This window comes from Phoca vitulina, unplaced genomic scaffold (assembly GCF_004348235.1).
Source record: "Phoca vitulina isolate PV1807 unplaced genomic scaffold, GSC_HSeal_1.0 scaffold55, whole genome shotgun sequence".
NCBI lineage: Eukaryota > Metazoa > Chordata > Mammalia > Carnivora > Phocidae > Phoca > Phoca vitulina.
The window spans coordinates 10,561,321-10,579,524 of NW_022589758.1; the positions used below are offsets into that span (position 1 = coordinate 10,561,321).

General features: G+C 39.5%; 1 protein-coding gene across 2 annotated transcripts in view; it reads left to right on the plus strand.

Annotated features, from left to right (window-relative positions):
• Positions 1-18,204, plus strand: part of POLA1 (DNA polymerase alpha 1, catalytic subunit) — a 289,862-nt gene that overhangs the window by 178,916 nt on the left and 92,742 nt on the right. For both annotated transcript variants that reach the window (XM_032389511.1, XM_032389510.1), the window contains one exon: positions 10,972-11,088. In XM_032389511.1, coding sequence (XP_032245402.1) covers positions 10,972-11,088 — 117 coding nt within the window. The remainder of the gene's footprint in view (positions 1-10,971; positions 11,089-18,204) is intronic.

Below are 18,204 nucleotides of genomic sequence, written 5' to 3' on the forward strand. Positions count from 1 at the left end.
TCAGAGACTTCTTTTGCTCTGCCTTGTTGTGAGGCAGATGAAGGAAAGCAGGCTGGGCTATGTTGCGAGGGTTGGGAGCTTATTTTTTGAGATCTCGGCAGTACAACTTCTACAAGCCCTTTCTGTGTGTATTCTTCTTTTCTCCTCCCAGAATACTACATTTTCCCTGGGAACGCAATTTTGGTAATTTCCAAAAAGCGAGGCATTACAGCAGAATTTGTTCGTCTTAGAAAAAAAACGCTCCTTCACTATTGCAGTTAGATCCTTCCTTTCATACCTGAGTAAAAACAAGTCTGATACAACTTTTCTCATCATCACATTTATTATAGAAAAGATACTACTACTTGTGAGACCGTGTTTATCTACTAAAAATACGATTTCGATTTTTGTATTAATTTCGGAGTGCTCAGTTTATATTTTTAGCTTGTTTTGTGAACTGGGCTCTGCGTATAAAGTGGTTTGCAGCACACTGGTGATATTGTTGAACATGTTCCTCAAATAGCAAACATGCATTTCCACAGCTTTTTGGACAGAACCACAGTTAATAATTTATTTACAGGAAAAATGTATGGTTTTTAAAATTATTAGTGTTTCTCATCTTATGTTCTGGCATTTACATTATGAAACTTCATCTCGGCGTGTAGACTTACCTTGTATTGCCAAAAGGAAAGAAGTGGCTTTTCTGCAAAGCTAAATAGTTTTGACTTTATTGTCTGCTACGAAACAGCTGCTGATACCAGAAAAATGCCGTCTCATCATTGGGTCTGGGGTGTCCAAAAGAAGCAGGAAAAAAATGACTGTAGCTCCCTGTCTGCCCTGGCCCTCTCCTCTTTTCTCTCCGTTTTCATTGCCGTGAAGAGCAGGAGAACAATATTCTGCAATTAAGGATTCCATTAAGTTGAAGAAAAGAGCAAATGGGGGATGTTTGTTCTCCAAGCTGAAAAAATTTCTCTGGGGTGGGGGGGATAGTGGTAGTGGTATAGAGAGAGGTGGGTGGAGAGACGAAGTCAGGGCTGTTTGTTGAATATACTGTTAAGGACTGTTACCATCCTAATTAATCAAGTTAGAAATTACAGCTGTAGTCGGTTTCCCCCCAATTCTTGTTATCAATTTTCTTCTCTTTTGAGACAAAGCAAATATAAATTTTGTGTTCATTTGTCATTCGTTCTTTGACTTCAGCATCTCTGAAAATAACAATGTAGCACAAAAGCCCAGTATTTACCTAGTTGTAATGTGGGTTGCCATGGTGTTTTGCAAATTATTGCAATTATGTTCACCATGCGAGTCGCCCTTGGTAACTGGCGAAAAAACTGATAATCCTGTTTTGAACAAAAGGTCAAATTGCTGAATAGAAAGTCTTGATTAACTAAAAGATGTACAAAGTGGAATTATTTCCTACCATTCAGAAATAGTTCTTGATCGGGTTTGGGGGAGGGGGTGAGTAAGTACATCTGATTACTGAAGTACAAAGCATTGAAAGGATGTTGTCTTGAGCCTTTCATGTAGTCTTAATGGTGGCTTTTTTGTCAAATTTACCCATTTGCGGCATTGAAAGAGGCAGCTGCATTTAAGCTGGAGAGACGGTGCTTTTTCAAGAGTTCAGTGCAAGGAAAGTTCTCAGCAGTATCTGCAGTTTACTAGTAGCCCCTGGTCTATTAAAACTGATGTGCCGCATTTGAGCCCATTGCTCTCAGTACTTGTGAACCCCTCTGGCTGATGATCTAATAAAGTGCTCTTACTGGACAATCTCTGATCAGCTACTTAGAAAGGAGCTTGGGGGAGGGGCTGAGGGACACCCTCACAGGCAGTCAGACTTGGTGTAGGCCAGAAGAGACTTGAGCGAGTGGCCAAACCGAAAGGTTTGTCCTGATGATAATCGGTGCTGAGCTGTGATCACAATTTTTCTTCTGGAAGGAAATCTTAATTTTATTCAAAGTTGAATAAGGAAAGATTAGAAATGTCTTTTTGAAATTCAAAAAATCCATCTTTGTGAATTTGTTTCTTAAATTTTAGGCATCCATAAAATACATGATCCTACGTTTATGTAAAACCAAAAGTTTCCCAGGTTACAGCCAAAGGTCAAATGGATTTTATCTCTTCTGTATCTGGCAGAGCATCTGGGGGGAGTGAATTTCGAAGGCAGGGGGTCTCTTCTTTTCTTAATGGCCACCTGAAAAATCAATTCTCAAAACTTTTGAGAGTGTGTGAAAGTGGCATGAAAGCAAAGCAAACCTTAACAAGTTTGTGGGTTTACATTCTACATCACCTAGCAACCCCCTGGCTCGGCCAGATCTCTTGTCTACCCTTAGTTCTGTTTACAGACTATTCAAACGGCCCTTCGAAACCATGAAAGATATTCAGTTTCATTAGTACCATTCTCAAGGAGAAAATAATTAAAGTTAAATGAACAAACATTGCCTGGTGATGGTTTGAACTCCATTCTGATTTTAAGATGTCCTTTGAGGCACTTGCATAGATAGGTCAGTTTTAACATTTGTTGTTCAGTACCTAAAGGCATATCACATTAAACTATACCAAAAATTACTAGCCTGCTAACAAACAAACAATAAAAATTACTTTTAGCTAGACTTTAGCAAAGAAAAGAAATTCTGCTAATAATAAGGTTCTAGGCATGCCCACCTGATTGAATTTTTTTAATTTGATTCCTACCCTGGACATCTGAGTTGAACCGTACATACGGTGAATAAAAGGCAGGGGAGGGGGCGTGGGGAACAAAGCACCTCTGTTTAAAACGGATTTATTACCTACCTTCAGAGATCCAACATCATAAAGAAAAGTATTCAAATCATATTCCATAGAAGGCTGTGTGCATTTTAATGAGTGGCTTAATTTAATAAATGATTCTACCGCTACTAATACATGCCCTGCCACTTTCTACTTGGGAACTGCTATGTGCTTAAGTTGACCTATATTTAAAATTTCTGAATTAGTAAAAAAAAATTTTTAAAGAAAAAACATTTTTTCGTGTGCCTTTTTTTTTTTCTCATAAGCACGTTTGCTGAAAATTCATCTTGGTAACAACCAAGCACCTATGATATAGTTCAAAATATTTTTCACATGTATTAGTGATTTGATTATATTGAATGCTCCTGGCAAAACTGTCTCTTCCTTCATTAGTAACAGCTTTCTAATTATAAAAACAACATATGCTTGTTGTAGAAAATTCAGAAACTACAGAAGCAGAAGAAACCACCTACAGATAACCAGTGATAACATTTTAGGGTAGTTCCTTCCAGTCTTTTTTTTTCTGTGTACATACTGATGAAACTAAGGCTTGAGTTTACTTTAAATTTGTTAGTATGTGTTCGTAGCAAAGGCGATGTTTTTTCATCTTTGAAGACTTGAGAGGCAGGAGTGGTCGCACAAGTAGGGAACAGTTTTTCTTAGAGGCTTAGTTGGTAAAATATTCATATAAGCAACAGAGTAGCCATTTGACCATCTCGTTCTTCATGATTCTTCCTTTTCCTTGTTGAAATGTCTGTATGCCTTAACTGACACATCCATTTGTAACCATTCATGTTGGAAAGTCACAGTTGGAATAGTACATCCCCAAGTCACTTGTAGCTTCACATAGGGAAAAAAAAGTCTTTTATGAAAAGATTTGTAATACAATAGAGATTAATGGAATGTGGAGAGGAAAATGCTTTCTGTTTCTCATGTAAAGTAAAAGCAGGGCAGCTTGCAGATCTTGTATTCTTACTATTTGTATTTTGTTAGATCTCTAACATTCACAGTACATGGCTGGGTTGCATGAGCTCTTTGTGCTTTGTTGACAGTTGACAGACAAAGCAAAATTATTCCTGAAGCAAGGTACTGTGTACTTAGTTGTGACCTATTATAGCCTACGAATGTAGCTTGCTTTTGAGTTGGATGAATAGGGAGAGTATTTTATAGAATAGGCTTGAATATACTAAGAGAGATTTTAGCTGCCCATACAGAAAGATACATGTCCTCCATTGAACTTTTTACCCCCGAAACGTAATTTTCTTTATAAAATGATTTTAAGTATATTTTCCCCTGTTGCTTGCATGGCGACGATTTTAACTGTTCTACTATTGTCCTACAGTGGTAAAATAAAATTGCTGGTAATTGTTGGCTTTCTCTGCTCACAGTATAGCAGGAGGAGATGGCTTGCATGGGGCTCTTTAATGTACCTCAGGGACATCTTCTGATGCTCAACCCTCTGATTGCAAATTAAAATAACAGGGCTGTGGTATTGGATTTGATGTGAGGCAAAGCAGAACAACTTGCTAATTTATCATGTAATATACAATTGCTGAGGTTGGAATTTGTCCACTTGTGGTGCTATTCTGTGTGCTTAAATGAGGACCACTGTTTGCATCTAACCTATCATAACAGTTTGGGAGTGCTCCATTATCCTTTCAGCAAACTGATGGCAGAGTCTGGTCCTCACACAAATGATAAGATCAATAAGTTTCAAATAACTTGGATGAAATGACATGTGACTGTTCATTTAAAGAGATATCTTACTTTAAAAATCAATTTTGGTAATATTTAAAATTCTTAACATTGACTGACGAGGCACTTTCCACTTCTCTTTTGTTTGATAATTTTGTTAAAAATATTTTTGTATTAAGTTCAGTGAATAGTTTATATATGTATATTTCCTGATTTGCTCTTTCATCTCCTACCCTGGCACCTCTCTGAGACTTACTAATCACTCTTTGACAGGCCAGCATGCTGCAGTGTAGAAGATTTAACTTTAAAAGCAAAATTATGTTCCTGTTAAAACTTCCCCTGGAGATCTTAGGAAAATTTTCTCCCAGTTTTGGGTGCAAATGTGGGTCAGAAAGCAATTTGTTTTTTGATATTTCTGGAAATCCCAAATCACAACATGTCATTCTTCAAAAGCAGCTGTGGGCCCATACTGTGCACTGTCTGTAAGACCCATTTTACACTGGGGATAATTCCATGACAGAAAAATGTGATTGCAAGGGAACCCCAGAACATTTATAAATGGTTTTGGGTGAAAAGAGTGTCTGGTGTGCTCAGAGTGCATATCATTTGGGGAGAGGAGCAGTTAATGGCCATTATAGGAAAATAGTAATGATGTGATAAACTCTGTAAGAGCACGTATGCTGGCAGACCTCGCCCCGCGCTGCTGTCCCCGCACTCCTGGAGAGCCATTACAATTGAAACTAAATCATACGTCAGCACACTACTGTGGTGTGTTGTGTCTTCAAATCTCTGAGGCCTGAAATAAAGCAGACACCCCTTCCTCTTCCCTCACCATCCATTCTGCCATCTATAACTTCAAATCTAGTACAGTTTTGTCAGGAAAAACATGGAAAGTTCACTTACGTTGACTACATCGTTCTATTATTTTGCATTCAAATTGCAAAGCACCTCCACCTAATCTTACCAGTTACCCATCATTGTAGCTCTCCATTTTGGTTAACACCAGGTGGAAACTGACCAGGCTCTTTCCTGGTTGGAATAGTACATCTTTAACAGTGTCTTGTCACCTGTAGCTGAGCACCAGTGTTCCCCAGTAGTAGAGGCGTGTGTAGGGTAGTAATAATATTGTACATTTAATGAACAGTGTTGAGGGCTCTGAGCAACCTTATTAGAGTAAATACTATTACCTCTTGTTTCGTATATGAGGAAACTGAGGCTCAGAGGAAAGGTTCAGTGACTTACGTGAAATTACCCCTCAATAAATGGGTGGGGAGAATCCACATTCACGTGCAGTTTTTCGTAACCTTGTTTCTGTATTTTTCATTGAGTGTGAACCTGTGTGCTAGAGATGGGAGAGGACACCACCGGTTCCAAAGTGGGTCATCCCCCAGGCCTGACCTTCCAGTTAGGGAGGTAAAATAAGATTGTTTAGGGACAGTGCACAGCATTGTATGCTCGGTGGCAGTAGCATAGAGGGAGAAGTCCCTGGAGGGTGGGGAGGTTTCACAGGAGAGGAGTGGAAATGATGCTCAAGGAATGGCCATGTTAGGCGAAAATTCTACAGCATGAGCCAAGACAAGGAGTTGGCAATAGGCAAAATGTGTTGAGGACTGTGAGAAAACCAATCCAATGGGGCGAAGAGTTTGTGTAAGAGAAAGTCAGGATGGGATGAGGCTGGAAAGATTTGGAAGCCAAACGAAAGCATGCATTCTCTAAGGAAGGTTTACTGCTGGGGGGCATGGGAGTGAAGGGCCCTTGGGAAGCTACACTGGGCACATCTTTACACTGGATGTGGGAGAGAATGGAGTTCGGGAAACCAGGTAGGAGGCTGTTAAAGTAGATCAACTTTGAGGTCTGGGCTTTGGTGAAGTAGATGACAATGGGACTGCAAGGCCAGTGGATAAATTGGGTGACTGATTGGAAGTGGGAGGAGAAGGACCCACCATATATTTGATTCAAGAGTATGAGAACTGTGCATTTTTCTTTCTCCTTGGAGTTTTAGACCCTTATTATTTTCTATAAACTGGCTCCTGTGTATTATTTTGTTGCTTCTGTTCATTCATTTATTCAGAAGATTTTTTTGAGTGCCTCCTCTGTGCCACATTTCCAGGTCTGGATGATTTCTGTGTGTGCATCCTTCTAAAAATACAAAAGTACACAAATGGGTAAGTTTGTGTTTAAGGTGCACCTACCAGGAACGCCTCAGTTACAAGTGGAAATTGATCCCTTTTTAGCACGTGCAGACAGAGACCATTTTAGTTGAGACCTCAGAAATATAATTTAGCAATCAGAACCAATCAGCATTTGACATAATTTCGTACACAATGATTTCAAGGAATTAGTGATGCTGAAACTAAAGTAACAGGTGATGGATCTTTGCATGTTTTGGTAAAGGTTTATTTTGCTGTTGGCCAGGGTGGCCTCACCTCTTTTGAACCCTCTACTTATAAATGTGGTTAAGGTAGGCATCTGAAAACGTAATGACTTTATTCCTGTTGGTTGTGACAGTTTGGCATTTACATATGGCATTGCATAATAAAATGACATATTTGGATGGCACATATCCTTGGAGTGGTTCTGGGGGTTTTCATAAAACCCATCCCTTTTTATAGGTTGGACTTCCAAAGAACTACATTTTGTGAATTTTTTTGCCATTGACTTGGCATTGTAACTTTGGGCTGTACATTATTTCCCAACACGGGAAATAAAAGTAAGTTTAGTTTTGTCTTTGTGAGTGGATTTATTCAGTGCTAGTATTTGTAACTAATATTTTCAAAGACTGGCATATTTAATTTTAACAACGCAGATGGTTCTTGAAAGGTAGATTTGGTTTAGTCCATTAATATTTGCTGGGGGAACAAAGGGTTAACCAAAGTGTACTTGGCAAAATCAAATGGAAGCAAAGCATATATTGAATATGATTAGGGTCTGTTTCCCTCACAGAAGAGTTTTATTTAAAATACACCATGACCAAAAGCTTAATTATCAAAATAAAACAAGAGGAATCAAGAGTTACAGCCTTCTGATACTGTGTTTCAGCCCCAGTTCCCTTCACACAGTTATCAGCATGTGTAATTTCCATGCATAATAGCACGAGTTATTGTTGTCATTTGTTAAAGGGAGATTAACAGATAGTAAGTACAAACAAACCCAAATAAGTACTGAATAGAGAGGTGACAAAGAAGAAAAGACCTCTTTAATGTTAATTATAACTGGTAGGAAGTCTAGACAAATTATATTATCTGTTTTCTATATGATTTGAAAGGACATTTAGTTAGTAACTCTGTCAGAGATAGAGTTAGGTGTTTGCTTTAGAAACAGGTGAGGTGACAATTTAGCATCTCCTTGGTTGGCAGCTCGCGAGTGAGTCATGAAGTTGTAGTAAATCGATGGAATCAGGTTTCCAAAACACCCAAAGAGAGGTTGAGCTTTTCGAAGGGTATATTTTAAAAATTAAAGTATAATTTTAACTTATAGGTTGTATCCCAGTAATTAAAAATTTATTGTCTCAAAACATGGAGGTTGTTGCCTGTCTGCTTGCTTTTTAAAACTTTTGTTTAGAGTTGAATGAATTACAACTGGGATTGGCATCGTTAACTGATACCTATTCCGAAATGTGTAAATCCTTAGACAGCAACTTTAAGGTAGCAAAGCCAAATGAACGATCAAGGAGTTGTGTCATACATGGTTTGCTTGAATTCTACTGCTTCCTTTATTAATATGCCTAAATGGGTACCTCCAGAAACAACTAGTCTTGCTGTTAGTATTTATAGGCTGCATTGAAAATTTAATACCTGCTGCGGTCAGCACCACTACCTTCCTATGTATCCCCCATGCCTAGGACAGGCTAAACCGAAGTGTCTGGTTTCCTTAATTTTGAGGGGCCATTGATTGTGAACTGCACTCTTGACTTAACAGTGTTTTTGAAGGAAACAAATACATTATTAAATGTATATATCAATTGTAAACACGTCTGAGTTTCTGAAATATCAAAATGTGAATTAAAATCTTGTCCTTAAGGCAGGAAAATATAGTTATAGGCCCTATGAATTGGAACAGAGAGTTGCCTGTGACTCAGAACCACTAATTCCTTGTTCTAGTTTGTGTTCTGCTGTGGTAGTAGTAGTTTGTCTCAGGTAGGATCCACACGACTCCAACCCTTGTCCGTCTCGTTTGGCATTTTTAGTTGGTACCATACAACTTGGTTCTTAAAGTCAAACTTTAATGAATTGCTTTTAGTCTTTGTGTGTGTGAACCTTTCTTATTTAGGTTGTCATTTCCTGAAAGTCTGTACCTGGGGCCTCTTTGGCTACTCCACACAATATTTAATGTAATTCTGGGCATATATTAAAGGTTTCATAAGGAGTCCTTGAGATCCTCTATCTGAAAAGTTTAAATTTTAAAATGGCTCAGCATATCGATTGAAGACAGGAATGAAGTTCACTGTGCATGTATTGACTAGGTGAATTTTACAATCTTTAAAGGTAGTATATTTTCTTTTAGTCAAAAAGTTCTACAGTCTACTTTCTCTGGCTGTGAAAGCCATAAATGGAGCTGAAAGAACTGATTTTTGGGGCTCTCTCTTGAGTCTGGTTGTAGTTTCTTCCAAGAAGAGCCTATTCTGAGGACTGAGGTCACACAGCACAGCAATGAGTGGGGACATCCCGCAGATTTGGATTAAAGCCATGTGGCAATGTTAATAAGTGGCAGATGAAGGTTCCCAATGTAATTAAGCAGCATTTGTATATATACTGCTCTTACCTAGGGAGAAAAGACCAACAAGTTGCTCAGTCGAGAAACAGAGAACAGGGTTAAACACGTCATTGATTCTTTTCTTAATCACATCATACATAGCTCTCTCTGGCTTTCATTCTTTTGCATGTGTTATTCTCTCTGCCTAAGTGGTCTTTCCTGCTTTCTCCACCTACCAAACTTCTACTCACTCTTCAAGACCAGCTCAAAAGTTCTGCTTCTCCAGATACTCCCAAGGCACAAAGACAGTCATGTCCCTATTTGCAGCTGCCTGCTTGGGAACACCATGTAACCGGGAATGCACCTTGTACCCCAGCACCTCAGCCTACTTTGCTTCACCTTATTGTGCCTAATACATGCAGCACTAAACCCACAGACCCTGATGCCTTCATAAGAATGCCTGAGCTTTGGGGCGCCTGGGTGGCTCAGTCGGCTAGGCATCTGACTCTTGGTGTCAGCTCAGGTCATGATCTCGGTTGTGAGATCAAGCCCCGAGTTGGGCTCCACACTCAGCCAAGAACACCTGAGCTTTGCTCCACCCCATTTGTGCAGTTTTGTATCCCTTTTTGAACAGATATGTTTTATAGCAAACATGATACTGATTTAAGATAATAGGCATATTGTTATCACATCTCTGTGAGAAAATTCAAACAAGAGCAGGAGGAGAGGGTAACTGAAGAAGGAAAGTGAGAAGAGAGTCTAAAGGCCAGAGAAGTGGGCAATGACTATTTCAGAAGTGGGACAAGAGTGGTTGGTTGAAATTGTCCTTGAAAACATTGCAGCCGGTTTTATGCCTCCAGATTATGTGTGTAGAAGAATCTGTCTTAATTTCAAATAATTGCTTACTTTAAGTGTTTCTTATATGCCGAGTATAGCTCTAAGTGTGCTAAATATATTGCATCATTACAACCTGTAAAATACTGTTGTTGGGCCTATTTTACAGAGAAGGAAGCTGAGCACAGCAATTAAAAAAGTCACTAGCTAGTAGTCGTTCAGCTACTGGGAAAGTCATTCATTTCTACGTGGTATGCTCTTTTTTTAAGATTTATGTATTTATTTTAGAGAGAGAGCGTGCACACAAGCAGGGGGGAGGGGCAGAGGGAGAGGGAGAAGCAGGCTCCCCGCTGAGCAGGGAGCCCGACATGGGCCTCGATCCCAGGACCCCGGGATCATGACCTGAGCTGAAGGCAGACGCTTAACTGACTGAGCCACCCAGGCGCCCTACGTGGTATACTCTTGACTTTGATAATGGTCTTTATTAATGACTGAAAACCCATCCGTGTGTAATCATATAAGCTTTTATTGGGAGGTTTTACTGTATGCATGCCAGGGGGTATATATTAAAAAGGGAAGAATATCTCATGTGATCTTTTATTTTTTTAAAAAACTTGATGAGTTTCCCAACTGTTAAGGTTGGGGCATAGATCAAAGTGACATGTCAGAGAAGAATGATAAGGAGCTATTTCAGAATCTCTAAGGAAGTTTGAACGAAATGAGTCCATCTTGAAAGGGTTTTTGTTTTGCTTTTTTTTTTTTTTAAAAGATTTACTTATTTATTTATTTGAGAGAGAGAGAGAGAGAAGCAGATTAGCAGATTACCTGCTCAGTGCGGAGCCTGAGACAGGGCTTGATCTCACCACCTTGTGATCATGACCTGAGCCAAAACCAAGAGTCGAACGCCTAACCGACTGAGCCACCCAGGTGCCCCTGAAAGGATTTTTTATTTGTATTTGTTTGATGGTGGTAATAAGACTGAAGTGTTCTCTTTCTTCTCTCAAGGGCTGGTTGATTTGTGAGGAGCCAACGTGTCGCAATCGAACTCGGCGCCTTCCCCTTCAGTTCTCCCGAAATGGGCCTGTTTGCCAAGTCTGCATGAAAGCTATACTTCGGCCAGAGGTAATAGTCACATGATGCTAAAGAACTGTGTAGAAGGGGGCGGGGGTGTGTATTTTCCCATCCCTTAGCTCTGAGAGGTAGATATTTGGTATTTGCCCTCTGGAAACACCCTGCTACCACATATGTGTATTTTTAAAAAATTCAGACTTCAAAAAGATAAATGCTTTATTTTTTCACATCATGAACAATACTACACTTATATCTAAAAGATAAACTGACTAGTTCTCACAGGAATTACTCTGATTTCTTTGGTTGCCACTTCATAATTACACGGAAGAAACTGCTTTTGTAGAAACTTGTCCTTAGACTAGGTCAGAACCCCTTTTGTAAGGGCCACAAAACCTCCCAAACCTGTGCCCTAAAGGGTTTATTGTATTTGTATGGGATTCCATTGTTTATAAGGGACAGCATATCCACTTTTTCTCTACCTTAGCACATACACCTGAGGGAGGAGGCCAACTATCATTAGTGACTTCCAACTAGGGAGCACACTGTCTGGACACACCTTCCTGGTAATTAAAATGCTTTCCTTCTGTTGTACCCTTGGAGCATCATCAACCCAAGTAGCATTCCCCAAACTCTGGGGAGAGAAACGTTTGAAGGTCTTCCTTGCAAAGAGGGTTTTGTGATCAGGTACATCCAGCAAACTCTGGGCTAGCCAGAGTTAAACAAGCTTATTGCAGATTGTCTGAGAACCTCTAAAATGATAATATGCAATCAACCTCACCAATACAGGCCTGTAATGTGCCTTGCTTTCCAAATTTGTCTGGCCCGAGGATTTATAAGGATTTTGGTGAGAAGAAGGTAGGAATAAGGAACCTGTTATTTACTTTTTTTTTTTTTTAATGCAGAGGCAGGGTTCTGTAATCGGGTCTTGACTTCAGGTCTTTTCACTGAAAAGGGTTGATACGCAGGCTAGTTTTAGGAAAATATTTTAAAGTTCTAATGGCTTCTTATTTTAAGATAATAGATCATTTCACAAATATTAGCAAGGAGTCAGGAACTACAAATGACTACTACCATCGTATATTCCCTTGTTCTTTTGCATAGCCATATGTATTTTTTTAAAGATTTTATTTATTTATTTACTTATTTATTTGAGAGAGAGAGCCACTGAGAGCAGAAGCACGGGGGAGGGGCAGAGGGAGAAGGTGAAGCCAACTCCCCGCTGAGCAGGGAGCCATGTGCGGGACTTGATCCCAGGACCCCCGGATCATGACCCAAGCCAAAGGCAGACGCTTAACTGACTGAGTCACCCAGGCGCCCCGCCATATATATTTTTTACATGGTTTCAGTCATGATGAAAATATGCTTCTGTATCGTGTTTATCTTTTGTCAAGCATCTGTCTATGTTGTTACATCATTTTCAGTACGAAAACCAAATTTAACCGTTTTCTCTTGTTGGACATTTTAGGCTACTTTTACTATCTCTTTGTTAGAAAATTGTAATGAATATTCTCCTGCTTACATTATTTTTTGTTGTTATTTGAAATATTTCTTGAGGATAAAGTCTTATCGACAATACATATCAAAATTCCTAAATACAATATGGTCTGATTCATATTGCCACATTGCTTTCTTAATGGGTTATCCCAACTTAAACTGTAGCTGGTACTTGATGCATGTACCGGTTTACCACTGTCTTTGCAGCATTTGGACATTATCATTATTTTTAACTAATTTAGTAAGGATAAAATGTTCTTTGCCTTATTTTGTATATCTTTGATAATTAGTAAAGTATATAGTTTTTTTTAACAAAAACATGAAACACGTAGTGGGAATTAGGTGTTGTACTAAGTTGGTCTCATCCCAACACTTGGATTAGCAGGTGTAGGAAGAGAACAAAAGTATATATATTTAGGGTGACTCATCACTCCACTTGTAGACTCTAGGGGAATCACCTGGCTTCATGAACCGATGCTGCCTTTGAGACTGCTTAAACATCTAGCTCATCAAGTCAAGTTCAGTGAAAATCGAATTACTTCTTAGAAAGTCAGTGAGTTTTATGATGATTCCATTGTTGGTGAGGGAAAATAAAAGGAGAGTGGATAGCTAGTAGATTGGTAGCCCGCCAGTAAATGTTGATGATGTTATTGGTAGTGGTTTAATACATCAGGTCACCATTTATCATTTAGTATCTTTTTTTTTAATGAGTGAGCCAACACAGGCATTTTGAAGTACTTTTTCCCCTTCATATCCTTGTCCTCAAAATGGTGACATTTTGGCAGGCATTTACCAAGGTTATCAGCTACTCTTGACAGGAAGGAGCTTTCATAGTGTAGGGTCATATTGCTTGGGTCGTATTGCTGCTCAGAACATGACCCTTTGGGATAACTGGAGGTTCAGAGCATCCTGGTTGGTGATACTGCCTGTAGCTGTTCCTCACAGGGACCTTGACAGTGGGTCTGAGCCCACTCTTCTGCAGTTCGTTTGGAGTTGCTAGTGATGAGTTGGGCATTGCTTGCTTCTGCGTATGAGGTTCCTGGGCTTTCCTAGTAGGAGGAAAAAGCTGCATCTTTCCAGAGACCATTCCAAAGAAGCTCCAGAATCAGTGGTAGAATGGACAGGATCATTGTAATTACCATAGGGTTTTCTCAAGTGTCTGTTTTTCAGGATTATGCTTACCTGACCCTTAAGTTGTAGGGTGCTGTGCCTCAATCATACATTACTTTCATTTGATAATTATTTATTGAACACCTACTACATCCTAGGCACTGTGGAGCTGGGGGCACACCAACAAACAGGACATTTTCTTATTTATAAAGGTAGTTTCATATTATGTAGATTATATAAAATTGATATCTGTGGGCAAAAATAGGCATTTGTAATTATCTGTTTGGACAAAAGCACCAGACTTTCCCAATGCTTGCCTAGTGGGGGCTTTAAATACTTTGTTCAAGTCTGATGGTAAAGCACTTGCCTCTTACCATGCCAGTCTCATCCCTACGTAATAAATCTCTCATTTAGTCCTGGGTTGCATTTGGCTTGAGTACTTTCCAGGATTGACTTGGGGTATAAAAGCTGGCTCTTCTTCTGACTTATGTTGCCAGAGTCATAAGAAAGCTGGGACAGTTTTGTTCCCAGGGTTTTAGATGTGTCTCTCTTCTCAGATACCTTTAGAAAAAAAAAAATCAGTAAAGTTTTTTTATGTTCACAGGAATTTAACAGTATTCAAATTGCTGATTATTAAAAATACATTCTCTGATTGTTCTCTGTTACATGGGAAGTGCACATAAATTCAGGAATTCAAGCTTCAATATATGCATGAGTTCCTAAATAAATAGAACCCTTTTTCACACTGTAGGTAGACACAGGACTTTCCCAAGTTAGAGAATAAATATTTTACTATCTCTTTATTTCAAGGATGTGGTTTTGACTTCTTACGGTGACCAAAATCTGTCTGGCTGTGAGGTGAACCGACGGGATTCTGTATTATGTAATTCACCAAAACTAAACAGTTAGTTTGTTTTGTTTTGTTTGCACTATAAAACTAAGATTTCAAACTAAATTAAATTTTTTCTCACTATCATTTCTGTTCTTGATACGGAGGTGAGAAAGCATCTACATGTGACTCCCTGGGTTGTGGCAGAAATCACTGAGGAAGTTTCACAGCCCCTGGAGTAGAGTGCTGTGATGGATCCCTTCAGAACTCAGTTGTTTATTCAGCTAAATTTCTTGAAGGCCACTTTTAAGGAAAGTAGTAGAATGACTTCTAGTTCTACTTTGGGATACCCTTAGTCTTTCTCACATTATCCTCAGTTGTAAAATTGTGAAAATCCTTTATACTGGAATGTGTGTACCATACAGGACTTCGGCCTTCAAAGGAGAAGAAGGGGTAATACTGAACTTGTGGTCATTGTATGTTACAATTTCAAAATGGTTGCAGCTGAACAAAGTATTGATTTGATAAGTAGGTTAGGGACAGTGAGAATATTGCCAGGCTACCTGAGACAGTGTCTTGTTTCTGCATAAGATGAAAGCATGAAAATAACTGTGATCTCTTAGGGCAATAATTATGAGTCGTGCAAGAAGAGAACCTTAGAACTGTGATAGAAAGTCTTAAACATCTGTACCTAGTCACTGGTTACCATCTAGGAGACAGTGGATTTTTCCCACTTGCCCATTGTGATTTTGATGTGCCTGTTTGTTGATGCAGAGTTCGTTAAATTCTACAGACAGCTTTTTTTAACCATGAAGCAGATGCTAGCTTTCTTTTTCAATAGATTTTTTTATTTTTTTTTTTATCAAGGTGAAATTCACATAACAAAATCAACCATTTTAAAGTGAATAATGAAGTGGCACTTAGTACATTCACAAATGTTGTAAGACCACCACTTCTGTCTAGTTCCAAAATGTTTTCAACACCCCAGAAGAAAACCCTGTACTCTTTAAGCAGTTGTACCCCATTCTTCCCCTTCTCCCAGTCCCTGGGAACCACTGATCTGCTTTACGTCTCTATGGATTTACCTATTCTGGATATTTCATATACAAGGAATCATATAATATGTGACCTTTTGTGTCTGGCTTCTTTGACCTAGCATATTTCTGAGGTTCATCCGTGTTATAACCTGTTTCAGTACTTCATTCTTTTTTATGACCAAGTAATAGTCTATTGAATAGATACACCACAATCTGTTTGTCCATTCATCCATCCATGGACATTTAGGTTGCTTCTTTCAATATACTTTAAAGTTTATTTTATTTTCATTAGCTAGACAGATCTTACATTTGGCCTAAATATGTGTTGCATGGCTTACTTGTTGGTCCTCGTTCAGCTGAACGCTACTGCACAAAGCTAGGCTGATCCCTTCCTCTGTTCCTGCGTTCAGTAAGCACTTGGTCAGCACCAGCTCTGCCTGCTTTGAGAACTTTTTAGATACTTAAAGGTAGCTATCTTCCTGAGCCTTCTCCTCCTTGGCCCAATTTTCCTAGGTCTTCAACCATTTCCCTAGTGCTCTGCTTTTAGAATAATCATCCTAGTCTAGAGTTTGTGTCCCAGTAAAGTGAGGAGCCTAAAACAGCATGCAGCCCTTCAAGTGCTCTTGCTAGCACTAGTCTGGAGCAGAATAAACCTACCGCTGCTAACTTTTCTAGGTAGTAAATTTCTATGAAGTCTATTTAGGGTTGCATTAACTTTCCTAGTATCCATATTCACAGTGTTGACTCATTTTGAACATTCCATCTACTAAGATACGTAATGTTTTCGCACATGCAACTGCTAAGCCATGCCTTACTAGGTTTTCTTTTTTTTTTAAGATTTTATTTATTTATTTGAGAGAGAGAGCATGAGAGGGGGGAGGGTCAGAGGGAGAAGCAGACTCCCCGCTAAACAGGGATCCCGATGCGGAACTCGATCCCGGGACTCCAGAATCATGACCTGAGCCGAAGGCAGTCGCTCAACCAACTGAGCCATTTAGGCACCCTTTACCAGGTTTTCTGAGATTCATGTGTTTTTTTTAGATCTATCTATAAGACTCCATTAATAGTGTGTTAGTTTCCTAAGTCTGCTGTAACAAAGTACCACAAGCTAGGTGGCCTAAAACAAGAGAAAGGTATTGTTTGACAGTTCTGGAAGCTAAGTAGAAGTCGGAAGTCCAGGGGACAGCAGGGCTTTCTCCTCCTGAAAACTGTAGGGAAGAATCATTCCTTGCTTCCTGTAGCTTCTAGTAATCTTTGGTGTTCGTTGGCCTGTAGGCACATCACTGCAGTCTCTGCTTACATAGTCACGTGGCCATCTTGTCCCTCTGTAGGTCTGTCTCTCTTCTCCTTCCTATAACAATACCAGTCATATTGGATTGGGGCCTACGTTAATCCAGTATGACCTCACCTTCATTTGGTTTTCTCTGCCAAGACCCTATTTCCAAATAGGACTTCAGTATATCTTTTTAGGGACACGGTTCAATCCATACGATAGGAATTGTACTGAGCTTAGGGAAATGGAAACCAAAAGTAACAGTAGCTTAACCAGAATAAACATTTAATTCACTAAGAAACTTTAATTTTTTCTCACATGACATAAATCCAGGGGTGGGCTGTCCAAGATGGCGGTGGTGGCTCCCTAGTGTCATCAGGTGTGCAGGTGCCCCCTGCCCTTCTGTATCGTCAGCAGTGCCGGGCTTTTACTCTCAATCTGCACATGTTCCTTCAGGCCATCACAAGCTACAAGACAGAGAAAAGGTTGAAGGGTCAAAAAGATGCACCTCCCACCCAAGTCAGTTCTTTGAGCGGCCTTTCCAGAAGTCTCACCCAGCATTCATGCTTACATTTTGTGAGCCAGAAATTAGTCACATGGAGATAATAGCTTATTTTGTTACCAAAGAAAAAGAGTAGACTGGATATTGGGAGCCAACTAGCAGTCTCTGTGACCAAGACCTTCCATTGAACCCTGTGAAATGTTGTCTTGCTGTGCCCAGCCCATCACTGTCCCATTGTGGGTCTTTGGATCCTGATTCTGCTGTGCACCCAGCCTTTTGGCTTCTACAAATCTGATGCTGTGATTAGCCTTCCCTCTTTTATCTTCTCCAAAATATTGACTAAAATGTTGATGTGCATTTATGCACATACCAGTGGATAGATGCCTTTGTCCAGGTGGACGCTGCTCCATTTTAATCAGCACCCTTTGTGTAGCATTGTTCTACCAGTTGCTAATTATCTTGGCTTCTGGCTTATCGTTCTCCACAAGGGGTTTCTCCCAAGGAAAAAACCACAACATTGCTGATGAGATGCTGATGGTCTCATGGCTTTGTAACTATTTTGGCCCCTGGAATAAGAAATTATGGGGTCTTTTTCCTTTGGCAATCTGGTATTTTAAGCAGTATATTTAAGAATGTGCTGGCTTTTACTCATTCTCTACCAGAAGCCATGTGCTTAAGGAGAGGAATCCTATAATCTCTTAAAATATGGTTCTGGTGGTTGGCCAGGAGAGAGTGTGTAAGACTCCATGTAATGACCCTGGCCAAAGAGTCTTGAGTAAGTGTGGGAACCACAAGACAGGCCCATAATAATAAGTCATGGAATGTGATATGGTTTGCTGATAAATAGTAACTAATTAGAACTACAAAAATAATTATTAAACCATGGACCTAAAAGAAGTAAGAGGTGACCTAATAGTGAAAA